Source organism: Nematostella vectensis, chromosome 6 (assembly GCF_932526225.1).
Source record: "Nematostella vectensis chromosome 6, jaNemVect1.1, whole genome shotgun sequence".
NCBI classification, from domain to species: domain Eukaryota; kingdom Metazoa; phylum Cnidaria; class Anthozoa; order Actiniaria; family Edwardsiidae; genus Nematostella; species Nematostella vectensis.
In genome coordinates this window covers 8,097,677-8,122,210 of record NC_064039.1, presented here as the reverse complement: position 1 = coordinate 8,122,210, position 24,534 = coordinate 8,097,677, and the positions used below count along the sequence as shown (strand labels likewise).

The 24,534-nt window shown below is 41.4% G+C and overlaps 2 protein-coding genes across 3 annotated transcripts in view; one reads left to right on the top strand and one right to left on the bottom strand.

Moving 5' to 3' along the window:
- Positions 1 to 435: 435 nt before the first annotated feature.
- Positions 436 to 4,694, bottom strand: LOC5508329 (3-beta-hydroxysteroid-Delta(8),Delta(7)-isomerase). 2 transcript variants are annotated; one of them, XM_001628867.3, is made up of 4 exons: positions 4,378 to 4,680; positions 3,819 to 3,965; positions 2,735 to 2,867; positions 436 to 1,007 (listed from the first exon to the last, which is right to left on the bottom strand). In XM_001628867.3, exons 1-4 carry the CDS (start codon positions 4,563 to 4,565, stop codon positions 831 to 833), a joined length of 645 nt encoding a protein of 214 aa, XP_001628917.2. In that variant the 5' UTR covers positions 4,566 to 4,680; the 3' UTR covers positions 436 to 830. The 2 variants fall into 2 exon arrangements, with proteins under 2 accessions (XP_001628917.2, XP_032233045.2); XM_032377154.2 differs by lacking the exon at positions 436 to 1,007 and having other exon boundaries at positions 2,741 to 3,567; positions 4,378 to 4,694.
- Positions 4,695 to 4,971: 277 nt separating this feature from the next.
- LOC116615488 overlaps positions 4,972 to 24,534 on the top strand; it is a 36,515-nt gene continuing 16,952 nt past the window's right edge. The window contains exons 1-15 of the mRNA XM_048729435.1: positions 4,972 to 5,211; positions 5,487 to 6,822; positions 12,086 to 12,483; positions 14,074 to 14,324; positions 15,523 to 15,761; positions 16,050 to 16,260; positions 16,515 to 16,861; positions 17,863 to 18,147; positions 19,948 to 20,323; positions 20,839 to 21,055; positions 21,178 to 21,230; positions 21,335 to 21,385; positions 21,953 to 22,027; positions 22,283 to 22,414; positions 23,179 to 23,297. Coding sequence (XP_048585392.1) covers positions 5,606 to 6,822; positions 12,086 to 12,483; positions 14,074 to 14,324; positions 15,523 to 15,761; positions 16,050 to 16,260; positions 16,515 to 16,861; positions 17,863 to 18,147; positions 19,948 to 20,323; positions 20,839 to 21,055; positions 21,178 to 21,230; positions 21,335 to 21,385; positions 21,953 to 22,027; positions 22,283 to 22,414; positions 23,179 to 23,297 — 3,971 coding nt within the window. The 5' untranslated portion in view covers positions 4,972 to 5,211; positions 5,487 to 5,605. The remainder of the gene's footprint in view (positions 5,212 to 5,486; positions 6,823 to 12,085; positions 12,484 to 14,073; positions 14,325 to 15,522; positions 15,762 to 16,049; positions 16,261 to 16,514; positions 16,862 to 17,862; positions 18,148 to 19,947; positions 20,324 to 20,838; positions 21,056 to 21,177; positions 21,231 to 21,334; positions 21,386 to 21,952; positions 22,028 to 22,282; positions 22,415 to 23,178; positions 23,298 to 24,534) is intronic.

Genomic DNA, 24,534 nt, shown 5'->3' with positions numbered 1-24,534 from the left:
TTACAAGTTTTACCATCATCTTTATATCTCAACCTGATAGTCAAAGGATCACTTAACTTCAGGAAACAAATCTGCACAATTTAGCAGATATGTTGTAGTCTTTGAATTGTTTTTTTTTTTTTTGCATTGTGTGCGCTGCATGCGTTATCAAGAATGGTGACATTCTCACATGCTCATGCTGTTTTTGAAACCTACAACAAAACAATATTTTATTTTTCGCATATAATTCTCGATTTTAACTTTTTCTTCGCTTCATTGTGGGTAGCATTGCAATAGAAAACACGTCACCAATAATTTGTGGTATTGCTGTCTCTGATTTTTAACAGATTTAAGGAAAATAAGTTGTTATAAATTTTCTCACCAAAACTTGGAATTATTTACTTAATTCAATCTCCTTTCGCCCAGCCAGGAAAATTTTCAAAGATCTGTAGAAAATTCAAATTTCAATCAAATTTAATTCCCTTTTCAGAATTTGAAAGTTTATCTAAAATAAAAGGTATATTTTACATGAATGCATCGGGCTACGGTAAGATAATATTTTAGAAAAAGGTAATTTTGTATATCAAGATAAAATAGATACCCTTCCAATATTTACTTTTGCATAATGAATGCAAGGATAAAATATTTTTTACAGTAGTTAATTTTGAACAATACAGCACCATAGCGAAATAGACATATTAGAAAACACTTGGTGCAATAACAGACATTCTAAATGCTGCTGTGGTACTGACAAATAGATTATTTCATCATAACAGATATTTTGCTCCTGGTGGAATGGTTGCTTTAGTACTGACAAAAAAGCGTCGGTAGGCGTCTATAAAAATTCTAAACTAGTTTCTTTTCTTTGATTTTTTGGGTTGGCTAGAGTGGATATAGATTGGATACATCTCTTGTAAAGTTGTTATCATGACATATGATGGGATGATAATCCAAACTCCATTGGCAAACACATAAATAAACCAGAAGTAGAACAGGTCATCAAACTTGGTGAATGTAGGGGGCCAGGTCTGGAAAAGAACACAGTTATTTATATTTTTGGAAAGTTGAGTGCAAACATCATACATACAATACCATTCTAATTCGTCAGTGCAAACTGCAAATGGAAAATGGCAAATCTGAACTATTTTTATAAATGAATTGAATACACCAAAACCTGGAACTTGACTCTGCGAAATTTTCGTCTTTAATAAGACTTCTTCAGGGCAGACTGAAAAAGGTGAATCGTTACAAGCTTACTTACATCAGAATAGTGGCGCAAGACGCAAAAACATTAAAACTGACAAAAACGTGCATATTCAAGAATAGTGCGCACTATGGACAAAAAGAATTTACATATCTCTATGTGGGTTCCTACTACAAAAAAGTCCTCACTATTAGGATCCGCGGGTAGATAGACTTAAGGGTGTACTGACATTAGTGTTGCTCAGTAACGACGTTGCTACGCTGGTGGCGTTGAGCGCATGCATATACATAACACAGAATTCGTCATTTCAAGCTTTACTGAAGTAAGGAAATAAAAATATGCATTTCAAGTTCCCAAAAATTGACTTTAAGTTGATCTCATCCTTTTCAGGTGAGGATATTTCCAATATTTTGTAAAAACAAAGGTTCAGCGAAGATTTAGTCAAGCCAACCTTTTTGAAGCCAAAGTTTTCAATTTTCACTTCCTGCGCGCGCTGAAAACAACCGAACGCTTGCGCACGCACTGAAAATTTTATTTCAAAGTAGCGCGCGCTGTATCAGAATTTTAAAATACTTTTTCAATTTTTATCATGACATGACGGATATCATTCCTTTGAAGTGTAAATACCACGAAACACATTGGAATTTGTTTTTAAACTTCATTTCAATTTCAAAATGTGAGATATCGGTGTGTCTGAGTAGACCGAATGTGCATGCGAGGGCTTTGTTTCACTTCCGGTTCTGTGTTTTCCAAATAAAAGCTTTTTTGTCGCCAAGTTATTTCAAAACGCAACATTCTTTCTGTATTCCTTTTTATTAAATGCTCCTTCATATAGCCAAGCATGGATTTAGTGTTAATCTAACAGAAACCAAAATTATATCAAATAATCTGAATTTCAGGACCTTTGAAAAATCATAAAAATACAATTACTCAATCATTTCTAAAACGCATGCTTGGTTTAATGCACCCATCCCTCAAGATTCATAAAACGTATTCAGTATTTGTTTTTGAGCAATTTTACTTGAAATATTTGCTTTTATCTGTATCTATGACGTCACATTATGATGTCACGGGGTAACGTCATCATAATAGCCAGCACACCTGTAATGGTCAACTTGGCAAATATCAGACCCTAAAGACTTTCTAAAAGGCTTTTATGCTTTATTCAATTTTCCTTAGCAACAGATGTCAGTACACCCTTAAGCGGATAAGCCCACTGACCTTCCCTTTCTTAGGGAAGAAAGAGTCAAATTCCAATTTTTGGTGTATTGTATTCATTCTTCTGGTTCACGAACACGACTATTTGGGCTTTTTGTATTTATAAATGAACTGAAATATCTATAAATGAACTGCAGTGATGCCAGAGCCCCACATCTATTGCGTATAATGGATTCATATTCTCCTGAATTCGTTTGAATTATATGAGACCCATGGTACCCTTTAGATATGGAACTTTCATTTGCCCATGGCCATTTGTTGTTTGCACTGATGTTAGTCTCTTCTTAGAAATTTCAGCCTTCATATAGTTAATATGAGAAGGCTATTACTTACTGTAAAGGGAATGTGTTCGCAGCCATCATATAATTCAGCTGAGAAGTACAGAATACAGCCCATCATCTGGAATGTTGAGGTTATGATGGCCAGGAAATGCTTATACCACTTGTCCATAATAATTGCATGGTACCTGAATATGAAATAACCAGCTGTGTTACCTACAATGCTAGCAGAGCTTTCTTCCCATTAGGTTATCTGTGTTGCATTTCTGTTCTTTTGAATCCAGAATGCAAAAGAACAGAGATGTGACATGGATAAGTGAACTGATAGAAAACAATAAGAAAGCTCTTCTAGTTAGAAAGTGTTTACTAATATTTTCAAACAAATTTCAATAGGGTACAAAAATAATGTACATCTTGAAGAATTATTTGTCACTAATATTGCAAATTTCAAGATCCAAAATATTGCAATAACAAATCAGTGTGAAGATAAATATTGCAAATGTATATATAGTTATTCACATCTTGAAAGAATGGGTCACAGCCCACACCCCTACTAGTCATTTTCTTATATTTTTAGAAAAAAACAGTGGCTGCTCACATGGGCAATACAGCATTCCATTTTTAATGTGGTTTGTCAATTTAAAAAAAATACATACTATTGGGATCGGCTCTATAAAATTGGTAATATATATAATATGATGGATAAAGGAAAAGGAGTTAATTATTACACTATTTTCTATAACTTGTATTTTTTTTTGGTGTTTTAGAAGTTTTCTAATGTCAAAATATTTATGTGGAGTACGCCACTGGCTACCCTGAGTACCAGAGCCTCCAGACTTCTCCCGTCCAGTGACGCTCAGCCAAAATGCCAGGGTAGCCTCTGGCCCCCTGTGAACAAATAAGTTTTGGTCACTTAATTGTTGTCTCTTTATAGGCCAGTTTTGTTATACCTTGCCAATGATGACACAAAAATCTCAAGATTAAAGTGGCAATCACAAGTTAATTTCCAATTCCAATATTGATTAGCAATCTCAGATGATGATTAACAGAAAACATGAAAAGTATTTCAAAATTGTAAAAGCAGTGTGTCTTTTGGAGGTACAGTGAAACAATTAAGGTAATAACCCAATCCCTCTCACCAGAGAAGGCACAGGGGTCCCATGATCAGTAACTCCACAGCACATATCATCATGACCAAGGAGTCTTTGGTTGGCCAGTACCGGGAATCAAGCTTGCCGTACTCAATAACCAGCCATTTAGGGCCACGTCCAAACATTCCTACAATTCTAGGAATAGAGGTCATGGGTCAGATCAGAAGTTACTAGGCTGTCAGGGCTTGTACACAGGGTGGTGGGCGTGCACCCCTTTCCCGCCCCCCTGGGCCATACCCTGGCTACGAGCCTAAATGTGTTCGAAAATCGAACACTAAACGGAAAAGACGTCGTACCCTGCTAGCAGAGCTTTCTTCCTGTTTGTTTCTATCAGAGTTCACTTATCTACCGTGTCGCGAGTCTGTTCTTTCGCGTTCTAAAGAACAGACTCGCGACACGGTAGATAAGTGAATTCTGATAGAAACAAACAGGAAGAAAGCTCTGCTAGCAGGGTAAGACGTCCCGCTCAAAATCCAGGGCAAACTGAGGTGAGCCGAGCTATTAAAACTTAAAAAAAAGGTTGGTTTCAATAAAGTTTATGGCCTACCCATCCATCCAGCAATGTATAATGCAGCCGTTAAACATTGCCCACCAAGCCAGCCCGCGAGGACGGCCAGCAACGGCTAGACACAGTACAACCAGTGACACGGGAACTAGATTTACAGGGTCTTCTATGTCTTCCAGGAAGTATTTAGCGATTCTGACAGCTTGATTTGTGTCAAATAAACTTGCCATGTTTAGAAAAGAACTTCTGGTCTATGTAGCAAGAACCAGAACTGATTTCAACGGTTACTGTTATAAACTCGAACGCGCCAAAATAGCAACGATCCGTGCTGCAAAAACGTTGCGTGACCAGACGTCAAGTGTGACAGTTTTTATGGGATATGGGATACCTGTGGATAAAAAAATTTTCTTGTTGACATTTTATAAAAGACAATCCTTCAATCGAGAATAAGATAGAAATAACCGCTATTTTTTGGTGGCGGAAGTGGAGTACGCGCACCATGCATGAATAGTAATATGACAGAGCAAAAACATATTTTGGCGTATCTATGGCAATGGTGGTAAATATGCTTACATTAAAAAAGTGTGTTTGAATAAAAGGGCAAAACCATCAGGAATCTTGTTATATGGTATTGCGCATTAAACTCTAATAGTATGGTTTAAAGTAACTTCTTTTTTGGTTGTTTTGATCACTTATTTATGAATCACACTTTGGCGCGTGTTTTGATCCAAGTTGCCTGGTGACGAAAACAGATCCAACATGTCCGCCACACCGCCATGCACGAAAGGAAACCCTTAAAATTATGATCTCGCTTAACCCTTCTGTAATTGACATGAATTTCTTAATCTCAAAGAAATTTCAGCGCTGTTGACCGACGTAAGTGATTTAATTTGTTTTGATATACGTTTTGTTGATTTAATTTTGAAGCAGATATTGTCAAGCTTTGACATGAGAACTTCGCACTAGTTCAATTCGCACCAAAACCTTTTTTAAAGTCTACGTTAACTTGCGGTGCTCTTTATCTCCACTTCTTTAATGACTTCAGTACGGATTTCTTCAAAAAGCATTTGTGAGAGAGGATGATACTCTTCGCCCTTTCCTACTGAAAAGTAATAACTACTAAACTTATTTTTTCTCTGTTTTATTCCCAGATTAAAGCTTCTTATGACGGAGATTGAGGAAACTCCAAAGAAAATACGTGTTTTATCTAGAAGATGATTCTTTATTTATTACTGTAATTTTGTTGTGGACCTCAAAACAAGGAAATCAAATGATGGCTGCCAGTGTTTCTTTTACCAGTGGTTTGAATGTTACTTCACAAGCATTTCTTGCACCAGGGTCCTTAGTTCAAGGAGGTGACTCTTTTAGATATGTGATGTCCCTCACATATTCTGGAGCTTTAGGGAACTTCGCATTCAATTCGTCTCTTTGTAACAGTCTACCAACTCCATCTCAACTTGTACAAGGGCTAGTCACATTACCGCTTGCATTAAGCCTGCTGTCTGTAACAACCAAGAATCAGAACATCACCTCAAATATATCAAGCTGTAACTCGACTCCAGTACTAAATATATCTACAGTGATATTGGGTGGCACAAGTTCATTATGTAGAATTTCCATTAATGGGTCAAATGTAGGATGGACAACTAAACTTGAATTTTTAGCCAGAGTCACAGAAAGGGTGGAAGTAGAATCTATTTTAAACATTACTGGAGACTTGACAATGAATGGAGAGTCAAAATCCATATTAATTGCATCATACAAAGCTTATTCAGTTGGCAACCCATCCTTTGCCCCAATCCATCCCTCTTCAACTAATATTGCCGAGACACCTTCTACAAAGCTTACTTCAGGAGAAGTGTTAACATTTCGTGTCAATGTCCAGATTCCGAGTGTGACCATCAATATGGCATTGTATGTGTCAATACCTTCATTAACTCATAGCCCATTAGGCTTTGCCCAAGCACAAGTGTATTCTATACCATTTGGTATGACAATTCAGAACTTGAGATCTGGCTCTCCTAGTACATTTCCACAAAGCAATGTAGCAGAGTTTGCATTTGGAGAAACAGTAAACACAATTCCTCTGGCAAACACTAGTGATATTGCTGTCTCAGTGTCTGTTAGATTAACTAGTCTATACGAACCAGTAAAGGAAGCAAATATATCCTGTTGGCTAACTTACCAAACACCTTCTGGAACTAGAAGATCTGAAAATGTCAACTTGCTAATACAGCTCACTCAGCCTCTTCTAGAATTTTCTTTGGATGTCTTGAATAAGAAGCCATCATACCAAGGTGGTGACATTTTGGTTCTTGAGACAAAGGTGAAAAATCCTGGCCACGCAACAATGGCGGCTTCTAATGTGACTATTACTGCAAGTGTTCCCTCTGTTTATGTGGATATCAAGAACTCATCATATTATCTGTGTAATCCAGAGTGTGTGTTGATCAACAATGCATTTCAGCTAAATGTGTCAGTAAGCAGGTACGTATATATTTTGTGGAATAATTTGTTTCTTTAAAATGGTTTGGCAAAATTGGTGCATTAGACTAACACTTTATTCCCAGGGAGGGGGGAACTCCTACAACAACAGACAGGGATGATGGTGGGCAAAATAAATCTTAACCCTAAGGGATAGCACTTGCGCTACAGTTTAAGAAGCAATTTTTTAGCCTTGAACAAAGTAGCATGGAAAACAAAGATTTTCAGTTTTCCCGAATTTTTATGTGGTCATTAAGACACCACCATTGAACACATCTTTGTAATATAGTGTTCAATTTCGGTTTTTATTAAAATAAAAAAAAACTTAAAAGATGCAAAATTCACCCGTCTAAGTTTATGAGCTAGAGTCTTCCATGGGACTTTATTGAAATGCAGCTCAATTGACAATTTTGATCCAAAATAGAAAGTCCTTTTTCATCAGATTTGTTGGGACATCATAATAAACACCTTAAAACCTATATACGTGGTGAGTATTCTCTCTTTTAACCCCCTCCCTCTGTGTTAAAAATTATAACACTTTTGTAAGAGTACAAAGTACAAATGATTCTTGCTTGGCTTAAATGTAAACAGGAGATAAAATATTGTCAGAATGTATAGAGACGAATCACAACATACATAAATAGCCCTTTATAGCATCTGGAACTTATGTAAAGGCAAAAAATATGGTGTCAGAAATGAAATGAAAAAGAGCCTCCCTATGAGACAAAAAATGAAATATTTTAACTTTTACAGGATATCTCATATCAGGTGTTTAAAAAAGCTTAGGAAATACTTCAGCTTTTTGAAGTTATTATCCATCTAATTAAATATTGACTACATACTATTCCCAAATGAGACAAGGATGTTAGATTTGCAGAGGTTGCACAACAACTAATTAGCTGTAAAGGCTTACATATCTTCCTGCAATCTCTCAACATTTTGGGGTTTTGCCCCAACTGCTTTATTATCATTTTCTGTGTGTTTCTTAACAATTTGGTTTGCCAACCCCTGATTGTTAAGATATGTTATGTTACCACAAACACCATTGCCAGACTGTCTGTACATCTTCAGTGCATAAGATATCAGTGAAAGGGCATGTGTCTTGCTGTTAGATTTGATAACAAGCCTTAAGATTGGCTTTTTCACACTAGGTATTTTTTCTTGAAGGAAATGAAAGCCCAGTGGGGCTTCTACTGTATATGTTTCACCTGAGATTTTCATATAATTAGACCTCTCATCGGAATGCATACAACAAATATTTTAATTCTTTCATAACTTTTCTTCAACATTGGTGTACATCAAATAGCAAAACCAAAAGTAATTTACCAAAACATTTTTTAATTATTTTTAATTTACTGTCTTATCTTATATACTTATCTTATATACTTATTTGCTATAACAATGACTTATGCCATAGCTAATTCAAAAAAGTGAATACAGGAAAAATTTGATTGTCCAAAAATACCAGCAGCTTTATATGTCAAAACTAGTAACATACCCACCTCCTTTGGGGTAAACACATGCCTGTCCCCACCCACCTTTGGGGTAAAAACATGCCTGTCCCCACCCACCTTTGGGGTAAAAACAACCCTGTCCCCTCCCTCCTTTGGGGTAAAACAACCCTGTCCCCTCCCTCCTTTAGGCTAAACACATACCTGTCGCCTTCCTCCTTTGGAAATAACACATACCTGTCCCCTCGCTCCGTTGGGCTAAACACATGCCTGTCCCCTCCCTCCCTTAGGCTAAACACATACCTGTCGCCTTCCTCCTTTGGAAATAACACATACCTGTCCCCACCCCCCTTTGGGCTAAACACGTGCCTGTCCCCTCCCTTCTTTGGGGTCAACACATGCCTGTCGCCTTCCTCCTTTGGAAATAACACATACCTGTCCCCTCGCTCCATTGGGCTAAACACATGCCTGTCCCCTCCCTCCTTTAGGCTAAACACATACCTGTCCCCTCCCTCCTTTGGGGTAGACACATGCCTGTCCCCTCCCTCCTTTGGGGTAAACATATGCCTGTCCCCTCCCTCCTTTGGGGTAAACACATACCTGTCCCCACCCTCCTTTGGGGTAAACACATACCTGTCCCCTCCCTCCTTTGGGGTAGACACATGCCTGTCCCCTCCCTCCTTTAGGCTAAACACATGCCTGTCCCCTTCCTCCTTTTGGGGTAAACACATACCTGTCCCCTCCCTCCTTTGGGGTAAACACATACCTGTCCCCACCCTCCTTTGGGGTAAACACATACCTGTCCCCTCCCTCCTTTGGGGTAGACACATGCCTGTCCCCTCCCTCCTTAAGGCTTAACACATACCTGCCCCCTTCCTCCTTTTGGGGTAAACACTTACCTGTCCCCTCCCTTCTTTGGGGTAAACACTTACCTGTCCCCTCCCTCCTTTGGGGTAAACACATACCTGTCCCCTCCCTCCTTTGGGGTAAACACATACCTGTCCCCTCCCTCCTTTGGGGTAGACACATACCTGTCCCCTCCCTCCTTTGGGGTAGACACATACCTGTCCTCTCCCTCCTTTTGGGTAAACACATGCCTGCCCCCTCCCTCCTTTGGGGTAAACACATACCTGTTCCCTCCCTCCTTTAGGGTAAACACATACCTGTTCCCTCCCTTCTTTTGGGGTAAACACATGCTTGTCCCCTCCCTCCTTTAGGGTAAACACATACCTGTTCCCTCCCTCCTTTAGGGTAAACACATACCTGTTCCCTCCCTTCTTTTGGGGTAAACACATACCTGTTCCCTCCTTCCTTTGGGGTAAACACTTACCTGTCCCCTCCCCCCTTTTGGGTAGACACATGCCCGTCCCCTCCCTCCTTTGGGGTAAACACATGCCTGTCCCCTTCCTCCTTTGAGAATAACACATACCTGTCCCCTCGCTCTGTTGGGCTAAACTTGTGACTGTACCCACCCCCCTTTGGGGTAAACACATACCTGTCCCCTCCCTTCTTTGGGGTAAAAACAACCCTGTCCTCTCCCTCCTTTTGGGTAAAAACAACCCTGTCCCCTCCCTCCTTTAGGGTAAACACATACCTGTTCCCTCCCTCCTTTAGGGTAAACACATACCTGTTCCCTCCCTTCTTTTGGGGTAAACACATGCTTGTCCCCTCCCTCCTTTAGGGTAAACACATACCTGTTCCCTCCCTCCTTTAGGGTAAACACATACCTGTTCCCTCCCTCCTTTTGGGGTAAACACATACCTGTCCCCTCCCTCCTTTTGGGTAAACACATACCTGTTCCCTCTCTCCTTTTGGGTAAACATGCCTGTCTTCTCCCTTCTTTGGGGTAAACACATGGTGCTTGTTCTCTCCCTCCTTTGGGGTAAACACATACCTGTCCCCTCCCCCCTTTTGGGTAGACACATGCCCGTCCCCTCCCCCATTTGGGGTAAACACATGCCTGACCTCTCCCTCCTTTGAGGTAAACACATGCCTGTCCCCTCCCCCCTTTGGGGTAGACACATGCCCGTCCCCTCCCCCCTTTGGGGTAAACACATGCCTGACCTCTCCCTCCTTTGAGGTAAACACATACCTGTTCCCTCCCTCCTTTAGGGTAAACACATACCTGTTCCCTCCCTTCTTTTGGGGTAAACACATGCTTGTCCCCTCCCTCCTTTAGGGTAAACACATACCTGTTCCCTCCCTCCTTTAGGGTAAACACATACCTGTTCCCTCCCTTCTTTTGGGGTAAACACATACCTGTTCCCTCTATCCTTTGGGGTAAACACTTACCTGTCCCCTCCCCCCTTTTGGGTAGACACATGCCCGTCCCCTCCCTCCTTTGGGGTAAACACATGCCTGTCCCCTTCCTCCTTTGAGAATAACACATACCTGTCCCCTCGCTCTGTTGGGCTAAACTTGTGACTGTCCCCACCCCCCTTTGGGGTAAACACATACCTGTCCCCTCCCTTCTTTGGGGTAAAAACAACCCTGTCCTCTCCCTCCTTTTGGGTAAAAACAACCCTGTCCCCTCCCTCCTTTAGGGTAAACACATACCTGTTCCCTCCCTCCTTTAGGGTAAACACATACCTGTTCCCTCCCTTCTTTTGGGGTAAACACATGCTTGTCCCCTCCCTCCTTTAGGGTAAACACATACCTGTTCCCTCCCTCCTTTAGGGTAAACACATACCTGTTCCCTCCCTCCTTTTGGGGTAAACACATACCTGTCCCCTCCCTCCTTTTGGGTAAACACATACCTGTTCCCTCTCTCCTTTTGGGTAAACATGCCTGTCCTCTCCCTTCTTTGGGGTAAACACATGGTGCTTGTTCTCTCCCTCCTTTGGGGTAAACACATACCTGTCCCCTCCCCCCTTTTGGGTAGACACATGCCCGTCCCCTCCCCCCTTTGGGGTAAACACATGCCTGACCTCTCCCTCCTTTGAGGTAAACACATGCCTGTCCCCTCCCCCCTTTGGGGTAGACACATGCCCGTCCCCTCCCCCCTTTGGGGTAAACACATGCCTGACCTCTCCCTCCTTTGAGGTAAACACATACCTGTCCTCTCCCTCCTTTGGGGTAAAGACATGCCTGCCCCCTTTCTTTTGGGGTAAACACTTACCTGCCCTCTCCCTCCTTTGGGGTAAACACTTACCTGCCCTCTCCCTCCTTTTGGGTAAACACATACCTGTCCCCTCCCTCCTTTGGGGTAAACACATACCTGTCCCCTCCCTCCTTTGGGGTAAACATATGCCTGTCACCTCCCTCCTTTAGGCTAAACACATACCTGCCCCCTTCCTCCTTTTGGGGTAAACACTTACCTGTCCCCTCCCTTCTTTGGGGTAAACACTTACCTGTCCCCTCCCTCCTTTGGGGTAAACACATACCTGTCCCCTCCTTCCTTTGCGGTAAACACATACCTGTCCCCTCCCTCCTTTTGGGGTAAACACATGCCTGTCCCCTCCCTCCTTTGGGGTAAACACATACCTGTCCCCTCCCTCCTTTGCGGTAAACACATACCTGTCCCCTCCCTCCTTTTGGGTAAACACATACCTGTCCCCTCCCTCCTTTTGGGTAAACATATGCCTGTCCCCTCCCTCCTTTGGGGTAAACACATACCTGTCACCTCCCTCCTTTGGGGTAAACACATACCTGTCCTCTCCCTCCTTTTGGGTAAACACAAGCCTGTCCCTTCCCTCCTTTGGGGTAAACACATACCTATCCTCTCCCTCCTTTATTGGTTACATTTGTGTGGTCTTTGTATTTACATTAATCTGATTAGAAATCATACTTGTTATTTTGTTTATCTCTTTCCATAGTCTCAATGCAAGCTGTGAGATTTTAGCAAGGTTAACCTTGCAGTACAAGACAATCGTGGTCCCTGGAAGTTACCTTCCCAACACCATACAACTTAAGTACTACCATACAGACTGGCAACCTGTTAAAAGATCACTAGAAGCCCCAATATACATCAAACCTCTGCTCTTTATTGGCCCTGTGGTCAGCAACACATCTGTGGCAAGCCCAAGTGATAACACTGTGGTAACCCCAAGTGAGAAGATCACGTTCACTGGTCGAGTAGAGATACCTGTGTCAACAAGCCACAGCTTCTTGCTAGTGATTAGATCTAATGTACTGGATGTCATCAGCGCTTCAATACTGTCTGTAGGGGCAGATATAGAGACCGATAATGCTACAAGGCTTCAGCCAGGGTTAGGTAAGTGGAAGATTTCTGAGTAGTTATGCTTATATTGTTTTCCACAGGAATTCATTTACAAATGTTAGCATCATTAAAAAGCACTTGACACAAAAAGTACTTTACCTGGTAAAACCTAACACTTTACATGCAAACACTTGCCCCGCTAACACATGTCTTGTTAACAAATGACATGGTAACACATCCAAACACTTGCTGTGCTAACACATGTCTTAGTAACAAATGACATGGTAACACATCCAAACACTTGCCCCGCCTACACATGACTTGTTAACAAATGACATGGTAACACATCCAAACACTTGCCGTGCTAACACATGTCTTGTTAACAAATGACATGGTAACACATCCAGACACTTGCCGTGCGAACATGTCTTGTTAACAAATGACATGGTAACACATCCAAACACTAATCCCGCCTACACATGACTTGTTAAAAAATGACATGGTAACACATCCAACCACTTGCCATGCAGCATTTCCCATGCTGCCATGCTAACTCATGGCATGGCAACATATGGAAACACTTGGTTTCCATAGGAAAGTGTTGGTGATTCATTACTGAATCAAGCAGTTGATTTCTTACACTTCTTCTCATTGGCTGAATTAAATAGAGCAAGTTTTATGTGGAATTTAATGGTAAAGCTGAATTCAATGGAAACACAGGTTCCCAGCATGCAGAAAAAGTTTATCTCCTAAACGTCAATTATAAACTAATGTTTATAGAATAATTCATCATGATTTGTGATTCCTGTTAATTTGTTGTTGTTTTTTTGCATCAGATTTTAGTGTAATTCTGTTATAAAATTATTTTCTCATCTGGTAAAAGGACTCTGTGACTCTATTGGTGTTTGGTTATCCATGATGAGACTCTTATGGTAGAATAATACACAATGGACCCCCTTTGTTTGATTTTATTGAACACCTGGAGTAAACAAGAAATAGTCCCCATAAATATACCTTTTTTTTGCAAAAATGCGTATGCACAGAATTCATTATGCCCCAATCGACTGTCCTAGGGCACTCTCACAATTTGATAAAAGCTATTTAAAAGAATAAAAAGGGAACTTCCATTTAAATCCATGTCTAGCGGGAAGCTGTGGGTTGAGATGCAATCACAATTGAATACCACTGACTAAGTAGAGTGGTGTTTTACTTTTACATGCTGTGTGGGCCAGGTATCAATGGGTAAAAATAATGATAAAGGATTTGTGTTGAAATGTTTCTTTTAGAGTTCAAAGCTTCTAAATGCTCACAATTTTCGCGAGCATGCCCCCGAATACCCCATGAATGGTGGAACCTGTTTTTTCTCCACGTACTATTTGCCATTTATCCAACTTCTCAAAATTAAAAAAAAAGGTGTATGCTCAATGGGGAGCCCCCCACCTCCCAAAAACCCACAAATTACGTCTTTTGCTCTAATCTTTGCAATAAATATTTTATAAAACACTTATGAACAGTATAATAAGCTATTATGCTGAAAGCTGTTGTTTTTGTCGTAAACTTGAAAATATGAAGTCTCTGGTTAATAATCGCTGAAAAGTGACTAGCAATTAAAACAATATAATATTTTCGCATGTTTTTTTTCAGAATTGAATATAACATCTGATAACATTCCTGGCTTACTATTAACCCCAACCAAGCTCTGTGGTTATGGCAGATTTAGAAATGTGAAAAACACAGGCCAGACCGGCATCCCTGGAAATAATCAGTTTGTATTCAAGGCGACAGTACGTGCTAGCAATGCGTCAGCTTTGGAGGGTGTCATTAATGCTGTCGGCATTACAGAGGTGTTTGTTAATAATGACCCAAATTCCCAGAGAGGAGACTTCTCTTTCCAGGTAAGGGTAAGGCTGTAGTAATCTGAGTTTTTTTCTCAGTCATAGTATCCACTGAATTGTTTTTATTAAGGAATTTTTAATCATGTCGAATCCGTTGTATCACGACCCGCGTTTTCGGAACACGTTTTGTTTTGGTTTTCTGTTCAGTAAAACCATTCTGAGCCAATCAGAGTATCGCTTTGTGCACTTCCCTGGCTATCCTCTGGACGAAAACCAGACGGTGCCGCGACAGAAAGCCAGGCAACTGCACTAGCTTTGAGATGGCAAGAATCTGATGGGCTTAAAATAATTTGACTGGCGGAACAGAAAATCCCAGACAAAAACAAATCGATGTTTTGAAAATGCGGCGTCGCGATACAACGGATCCGACAGTAAGGAATTGTTGAAGGTAATGACTGCAGTATGCACTTGGTAGCCTCTAGTGTTACCTTTTTCATAGACTTTTATTTATTTAAGTATTTCCTAAATTTCTTCTACTTTAGATACTGCCAGTGGCAACCACTTAAATTGTTTGCATGATTGTTCACAATAGCTACTTGCTCCATGCTTGAAGTTTTCCAGAAATAAATTCAGTACAACAGGGTTATAGCAGGCCCGTAGCCAGGGGTGGTTCGGAAGAACCACCCCACACGACTTGAAGGTCCGCTCTGATGAAGGAAAATTGAGTACCACTGCAAGCTGGGACGAGCTCCTAAGAGATAATGGTTCGCTAAATGGGTAAACGAACCCCCCCGTTCAAAATCCTGGCTACGGACCTGGTTATAGTGACATAATGACGGAAAAACCTGGAAAATTCGCAATTCGAGAAAGAAGACAAAATTTCTTACAACGGCCATCGGTTCCTTGTATTCCGGACTGATTTTTGAAACACAAATAACGTGAGGCCGAAGTGCCAATAACCAGATTTTTGCTTTTTAAGATATTTTTTCCTTGATCATCTTTGCGCTATGTATGAGCTCAGGAACGAAAAGCTCAAATTTTAATGACACTTTACAAAACGTCGCATCAATTTAAAAAAAAAGTTGCATTTGATATTTTGTTTGCTATTACTCACTTAGAGTACTTAGAGAAATTTTCCCCCTTATTAGATCTGAAATGAGCCTATTTGAAGCGTTAAGTCATGTTTTTCCGTCATGTCGGTTATATGTTTTTTTTTTCTCCTGTTTTTTGATGGTCGCTAAACTGATAAACAATACAGGTTGTGCGACCTGAACTATCCCTTACTGGTGAAGCATCACCTAGCCTTCGTGTTGAAGCGAACCAAGATGTGGAATTCACTTTTATCTTGCAACACACCCCTGTGTCCAAAGCACACGCCTACAGGGTGCTTGTCGAGCTTGCAGTACCAAATCAATACCTCACCCTGGACCCTGCATCAGTGAGTCCAGGAAGTGTACAAGTAGTGAATGGTGACCAAGCAAAAAGTGGGGATTCCAGGTAATGAATGAGGGCAGGTTATCATAATTTTAGTCTCAAATAAATTTCCCTCTGGTCGCACTTGACTAGAGAGTAATTGACAAAGAGGTTAGATCATAGCATTTGAAAGAAGGTTCGGAGACAGCCATAAAAAAGCTGGATAATAGCATTTGAAACAAGGTTTGGAGATCCCCATAAAAAAGCTGGATAATAATAGCATTTAAAAGAATTTTTAGAGACAGCCATGAAGTTTCTAGCTCGAGACTGTATGTGGATGTGGATTTCTTCTGATTACGTTCATTCATGTAGGTACAACTCAGCGCAGACTAAAGTCCTGGTCTATGAGAAGGATGAGTTCCTCCATGATGCGTCACCATTAGTGATTCGTTACAAGGCTAGGACCACTTCAGGGATCCCGTCAAGCATATATGTTGCTTCGCCATCGTACTTGTCCTACACGGTCCTGCCTGCCCACATGGCCCCACTCACTGGTGGGACTTATGTGCTTCGAGAGGATAAGGTGTGACAGTATTTCCAAATAGACCTCATTGTTTCATTCAAGACAGGCCACATCTGTCTATTCAATATCTAGTCTGTATCCCTATTTTCAACCACCTGTTTTTATGGTCGCGGCCTTTTACTGTAAAAAAAAATATAGATATTCTTGTAATTTCAACAGAGGGTTGGCTCTTGAGTTCTATGGTCGAATTCTTTGATAGTTTTTGTCATCATTAGGCATGTCTCTAAAGTGACCATTCCCTTTATTTTGTCCAGGCTTCGTTTTTGACCATCAGACCAGAACGTTACGTGGAATTCATCAACACTCCCGACACCAGCCTCCTTGACGCTGGTGACCGAGTTGAGTACAACATTACCGTCACCAACACTGGTAGCCAAGGTAGCTCGTATACGGCTTATAACTTTGAGGTGACCTTCCAATTTGACCGGCTGATCGGACCATTGCTGACATGTAGTCGTGGCACCGTTATGCCATCTGGTAGCAGTGTGGTCTTGCAGATTGGGGACCTACTGGATAAGGAGAGTTTTGGGTGCAATATTACAGGGTTTGTAGATGACCAGGTGGTACCCAAGGAGGACATAAGCCCTGTTATCAACTACAGGTAATACAAACTCACGCCCAACGACATACCTTCATAACTTTATCTATAGATTTGAATACAAAACACAATTTTGTTCTGATATTAAAAAGCCAACGGCATTAAAGCGGCAATCGCACAAGACAAAATAATCTATTAAAATCGCTGGGCACTATCAAACAGTCCATCCGCCCTAAATTATCAGTCACATGCTCGAAGAAACATTTAAAAGACTCACTGCTTTTGCAATTTTGAAATATTTCTCGCATTTTCCGTTAAAAATAATCGGAATTATTTACGTTATTTACGGAAGTAAACGGGTGATATTGGCGCTTACACTGACGGATTTCTCAACACCGGGGTTGACGTCATTGACTGCAAAGCTAGAACGGTATTTTCCCTTTTTCACTTTCTACGCGCCCGGCAACGGATATTGTCAATGGCCGTTTTACAATATTTGATAAACTTAAGCTCTCTATTAGAAAGACACAAATTCACCATCACCATGTCGTTCCAGACCTCTTTGCGATGCGCGCGTGAAACCGAGGTCGTTTGTCCCCTGATCTTCGGTTTCACGTGCATGTCATGAGAAGATGTGAGAAGATGTGAAGAGGCGAATAGTATTTTGAACTGTACACTGCTAGTGAACCTAACATCAATCCTTGAAGTAAGACCGATAATAGGGGACTTGTGCTAAAAGATCACATGACTGGTTGGGTGGCAATCTTGCGCGCGCTCAGGCTTTTAGAGGCAAATTAACAGCAACAAAAGGCCACCTTTTTCAGCGCTTACGAAAAAAGCCAGATTTTTTCCAGAAAGGGTTCAGGTTCATTTTAATTTTTTTTTTACTTCGTTCTCTGGTGTGACGGGCGCAGACATTTCTGATTTTTTGTATTATTTTGGTTTGAATTTGCCATCCAGAAAGGTCACGTGATCTCTTAGCGCAAGCCCCCTATTGCACCAATGAGCCTTTGGAGAAATATTTTCGTGATCGCCTGATTACCTGATGACTGTTATATCTTTAGGTACTTCAGCAGGCCATCATCATCTCCTCCACCAGGGGTAGCTGCCTATGCCTTTGCAAGCCACGCCTCTGTGCTTGTGACCCCTATCAGTGCCAACATCACCGGGTCCGAAAACATCAACACTTTGATGGCTGGAGAAACCTTTGGACTCTCCATTCATCTGGCCATCCCAGAGTGCTCCACATCCCTCAGGGTTCGCATCACCACGCCTGTCATCGATTTCAATGGAACTCGCTTTGACAGGCAGAGGCAAGATGTGGAGGTGTCAGGGCCTGTAGCCAGACAGTAAGTATACTGTATCTAAGTCTGGATTCCGACGTGTTCAACCTTTTAAAATATATTGGCTTCAGTAGCCCATCCTTCCGAAATTGAGTGAATGTATTGAACAGATTTATCAAGAGATTGACTACACCTTCTTTTATTTACCCCTAGAACATAAAACAAATCAAAGCCAATCCACCCAATAAATTATTTATTTCCGTATATGACATACGCACATTACCACATTAACTTCACCTTCTTGTATTTACCCCTAGAACATAAATCAAATCACTGCCAATCCACCCAGAAAATTATTTATTTTTGTATATGACATACGTACATTACCACATTGACTTCGCCTTCTTGTATTTACCCATAGAACACAAAACAAATCATTGCCAATCCACCCAGAAAATTATCCATTTCCGTATATGACATACGACATTACCACATTGACTTCACCTTCTTGTATTTACCCCTAGAACATAAAACAAATCACTGCCAATCCACCCAGAAAATTATCCATTCCCTTAAATGACTCACGCACATTACCACATTAACTTCACCTTCTTGTATTTACCCCTAGAACATAAAACAAAACACTGCCAATCCACCCAGAAAATTGTCCATTCCCGTATATGACATACGCACATTACCACCAGTTTCCATTGCTTTCCTGTAATTTTTACACATTACTATGCATACTTGATAGATTTCCCATTGCCCTATATGAGCTACATACATTACTGTTAACCCATTGACTCCTGGCTATTTTTGAGCTGAATTTACAAAAAACAGACTAAAAACAGATACCTCCCCCCCTATTCTGAGTTTTATACAGCCTGTCAAAGTCAAACACAGCTGCACCTAGTCAGCGGTATCCAAGCTTTCCAACAGTGCTTTGCGGTCCCCACTTTTAATCTCTCGTCGTTGTGCTGAAGCCAGCACAAGTTGATGGTTGCTTGTATTTTTCATCAAAAATACAGCTATGAGCATATTAGGAGAGTGTCTCAGGACATCATGAAGTCTTTTGGGGCATAATTGAGTGCTTTGCTTATGGATAATTGCAAGCAAGGGGGATTCATGATGATTTTGTTTGGCTTTGCCCGGATGAGAAAATAATTTTCTAATGAATCACCACAGCTCTCCTAAATGCTGTCTTTTCTGAAACCAAATTGATTCCAAAATTGTTTACACTGCTATTCTGGGTCTGTATGACCTGGAATTGATTTGTTTGGCTTCGGGGTGAAAAGACTTCTAAAAAACCATCTGACTTTGGGGAGAGGAGTGTTGACTGGCCCTCCCCTCTTGAATTTTCCCCTGGATCTCCCAGAATGCTTTGCAATACGTAAAGATATTTTCGTGGTTGTACAATCCTTCAAGGAATGGACATTGTGTTTTGAGGCCAAGGAAATGTACCTGGAGGATCAGAATAAAGGTATCTATTTGTCTCTTGAGCTGTGTTTGCTGATCTCTCTCCCTTGTGTGGTATTTTGAGCGTTTTATTGAGAGGGGTGATTCTGCTTTTCTCTCCTTGTTCGATTTGAGATTTGTCAAAGAACCTGTGCTATTATTTGGCTTAAGAGTAGATGCCAACACCTTGGTTGGATGCATATCTGCAAGACCATTTATCCCTTAGACTGATGCCTGAGTATCTTCATCTTGTTGTGTTTATTTTGAATTTATAAATTTTTTGGGTTGTGGGTACTTCCCAAAGCCGGTACAGGCCGGTTGAGGGGTCAATGTGTTAACATGATAAAGGATTTCCTCTTATGACCTACAGAACTATAGCCATGGCAGACCTACTATGTTCTTCATTTTCAGTCTACGTGCTCGCCGAAGTTCATCCAAGCTCATTTACGTCTTAGAGCCACTTTTGAACGGAAGCGCCATCACTCTCGACGTCAACAACACCATGACCATCACCAACCCCTCTCCGAACATCACACGCATTGACACTAACACTTTAGAGGTCGACTTCGGCTCTGTGCAGCATGCAGCTACTGCAAGCCCCTCGACACAGGGGCTGACGGTGTATTTGAGGTTCCAGACTGCTGGTCGACCTATGGAATTGAGTGGCCGTCGGATGCCAGTCACAGTACACATCTTGCTCAATGGGACAAGTCAGACAGCAGCCGGATATTTCACCATCGTTGGCCCTTTGTTCAAGCCCTTGTTATCTGTCAAGAAGACTGTACAGGTATAAACGCTTTGACACCTCAATAAACTACAGCCCCATATGATATCAGTGTGGGGGTCGAAATGGTGATTTTGGGGTTGAAATGGGGTTTGGTGTCGGAAGCTGGTGGTGGTTTTGAGGATAAGAGTATATCGTTATTGATATATCGATAATATAATTTTAGTTCTCGATAATATTTTTTAGAACTAATGAGGAGGAAGATCGACAAAGTAGTCAATGGGAACGAAAAATTGTTCAAGCTATTGAGGTGTTTGATGTATCCGTGTTTGTGGTTCACGGGCACTCCTAGACTTCAGTTTGTTGAACAGATTAAAGTGACCCGAAAGGAAGACCAAGCTAGTTGAAGCGCTTCAAGGCCAAGCATACTTTCAGCTGTATCTCGCACAAAACACATAATTCAGATCTCGTACTTGAAGCGCACAATAACCTATCCTTCTGTTTTAGCTGGACTTTCGAGTCACCTCAACCTGCATAAACCGTATTGTTGACCCGTAACACCTATTTTGTATTTCCAGCCAGTAGATGTGGATCGTGACTCTCCGTTACTTATGTATAACGTGACTGTAACGCATGCGCCCGGGTCACGCTATGACGCTTATGACGTAGATGTCCGTGACATGACAAAGAATATGGAGCTGGTGCGTGCGTCTGTGCGACCGGTCAGCGGCGTGATGGTGACGTACCCTGAGACATACACTTACTACGTCACACTGACAGTGCCGAGACTAGCAAGTAAGGACACGTCACATTCAACCGTTTCTGTAATGAGCTCTTTAATTTGTTCTCACCGTTACAAAAAATGAAGTCGTGAATAAAACGATTGGTAAATGCCGAACTATTAATCTATGTTTTAGTTGGAGAGTCGGTGATGCTGCAGTACCAGGCCAGTTTCTTGATCAAACAAAAGGTGAATTAATTGTTACCTCACCTTTCCTATCGTTCAGTTATCAGAAATTAATGCAGAAAATACGGAGGTGCTTACCTCTAACAATCTATCTGTCTACTTTCTAGAGTTTAAAAGAGTTGAATTTGCCAGCGACTGTTTTTTGGAAAAGCATTCAGGTACATCTAAAGCTTATCATATGTCAGATAATATAGTCACAGTCTCGCCTTTGCCGGGTCCCGAAAAAGGGGCCTTGTTTATGCCCTGTTCCACAGAAGGGGCCTTGACTTTGCCGTATCTCATGGAAGGGCCTGTTCCCATAGTCTTGTCTTTGGTCGTGTCTCAAGGAAGAGGCCTATTTTCATAGTGCTGACTTTGGTCGTGTCTTAAGGAAGGGGCCTATTTCCATAGTGTTGTCTTTGTCGTGTATCTAGGTAGGGGCGTATTTTCATAGTGTTGTCTTTGTCGTGTCTCAAGGAAGGGGCCTATTTCCATAGTGTTGTCTTTGGTCGTGTCATAAGGAAGGGGCCTATTTCAATAGTCTTGTCTTTGTTCTGTCTCTATGAAGGGGCCTTTTCCCATAGTCTTGTCTTTGGTCGTGTCTTAAGGAAGGGCTTGTTCCCATAGTCTTGTCTTTGGTCGTGTGTCAAGGAAGGACCCTGTTCTTATTGTCTCGTCTTTGCTCTGACCTGAGGGAGTGGCCTTGTCTTTGCCGTACGTATTCTAATATCTATGATCTATTCTAGCTTAACAGCCCGCGCTATGCTTTGAACAGTAATCTCACGGCCTGTGTCGCACGTGTGGACGCATCTCGATTTAAGGTGAGATATAAACAAGGATGCTAAGTATCCTTGTAAATAACAATAGAAGCAAAGCTGGCCGACTAAAGAAAATTTCTTCGTTAGATTTTAAAATGTTCCCGCGCTTTGATTTTGGTAGATTTTGGTATATGACTATGTTATCTGTACGGTTTAAATTTTTGCTTAATGTGACTGAACTATATTGGTATTCTGTCTCAAGGGTTCCACGATAATTTGAAAAGTAGTATAACGATATCGTTTACATTGGCCTTTCAGACCAGCGAGATAACAGGCTACTTCGCGCTCGGAATCCTCCTCGGCCTCGTGATTGGTTTAGTGGTTGCCATGGTGATCATCTACCTCATCGTTAAGTGTTGTGATAAGGGCCGCATTGCACCCTGGTATACGGTAGGCAATACAACACATTAATGGCAGTAATGATTTTGAAGATCTCATCAGCCTTCAGCATTTATTTGTTTTGTAAGAAGCAACACCTAGGTAACTAACAACTGCATTTGTTAAGTCAAATGGTTCACTACATAAATCGTCAATCTGGAAGAAAAAGAGTTAAGGTACGGTAATACGAGCAGCAAAACCGTTTAACTTTTGTGGCAGCATTTGCAAAAAAAAAGTTCGAAGGCGATGTTGCGCGTTTGACTGCCAGCGAACCAACTTGTGTCGCAGCAAAGGATAGACTGGTTCTTGCTGTTGATCCACCATCTTTTTTTCTCCGTGACACTGATATGCGACTTTCGTTAAACCAATCACAAACGCTATGCGTATGCCTGACGTCACTTTGCTGCGAGACAAGTTAAGTTGTTGTAGAAATACGGGCAACGTCTCTGAGTTTTGTTGCAAAAAATAGAACCATCTTCTTCTTTCTGCAGCAAACGTTCTCAACTTGCAACAAAAAAAATTGCTGCTACAAGTGTTGGTTTGCCGGTAGTATAACGCGCAACTTCACGAATTCACTTACGACTTCTTGTACGATTTTGTACGATTTTGCTGCTCGTATTACCATAACCACTTTTGGGCTGCCCGCTTGCGCGGATTATTACATAAAGAAAGGGGACTTGATAAGGACTTGAAATGAGTATTCTGATGTAGTTGTATGTAGTAATATGCTACTTGTTTATTGTAGCGTATTACTTAAGCTTCTTTTCTTGCTATAGCGTTTCACCAAGAAGAAGAGCATGACGGTTCTTACGGGAGGTTCACAGTACATATTTCATGGAGGAGGGGACGGGGATGGCCTTGAGACAAAGCTTGTGGCCAGACATAACGAAACAAGGTGGGAAGCACCTCACGGAGATGACTATTGGTGACATTGGTTTGGATAATAATTGTTTTGGTGATAGATAATGATGGTTTTACGTTTGATTTGTTGACGATAAAAATGGTTGTTTTGGTGTTGGTTGTGATTGTGATGATAGTGGTGGTGGTTGTGATGCTGGTGATGGTGGTGATGGTGATGGTGATGGTGGTGGTAGTGGTAATGGTAATGGTGGTGATGGTGGTGGTAGTGGTAATGATGGTGTTGGTGGTGGTGATGGTGGTGGTAATGGTGGTGATGATGGTGGGAATGGTGGTGATGATGGTGGTAATGGTGGTAATGGTGGTGATGATGGTGGTAATGGTGGTGAGGATGGTGGTTGCGGTGGTGACGATGGTGGTGGTGGTGATGGTGATGATGGTAGTGGTAGTGGTAATGATGATGATGATTGTGATGGTGATGGTGGTGGTGTTGGTGTTGCTGTAGTGATGGTCATTAAGACCATTGTGATTGTGTCTACTGCCTGTGCTCTTGTGACGACTGTGGTCTGCCTCTTGGTTTTGATGATCGTGATGGTTGTGGTGGTTGTGGCGAAGATAGTTGTAGTTGTGATGGTGATGATGATGGTGGTGGTTGTGGTTGTGATAATGGTGGTGATATTGATGATGATTCTGTTCATGTTGACAAGATTGTCTACTGCCTGTGCTCTTTTGATGACTGTGGTCTGCCTTTTGGTTTTGATGGTCGTGATGGTTGTGGCGAAGATAGTTGTAGTTGTGATGGTGGTGATGGTGGTGGTTGCGGTGGTGACGATGGTGGTGGTGGTGATGGTGATGATGGTGGTGGTAGTGGTAATGATGATGATGATTGTGATGGTGATGGTGGTGGTTGTGGTTGTGATAATGGTGGTGATATTGATGATGATGCTGTTCATGTTGACAAGATTGTCTACTGCCTGTGCTCTTGTGATGACTGTGGTCTGCCTCTTGGTCGTGATGGTTGTGGTGGTTATGTTGATGATAGTTGTGATGGTGATGATGGTGGTGGTTTTGGTGGTGGTAAAGGTGATATTGATAATGATGATGATGATGATGATGATGATGATGATGATGATGATGATGATGATGCTGATGATGATGATGATGATGATGATGATGATGATGATGATGATGATGATGATGATGATGATGATGATGATGATGATGGTGATGACGACTATGACGACGACGACGATGATGATGATGATGATGATGAT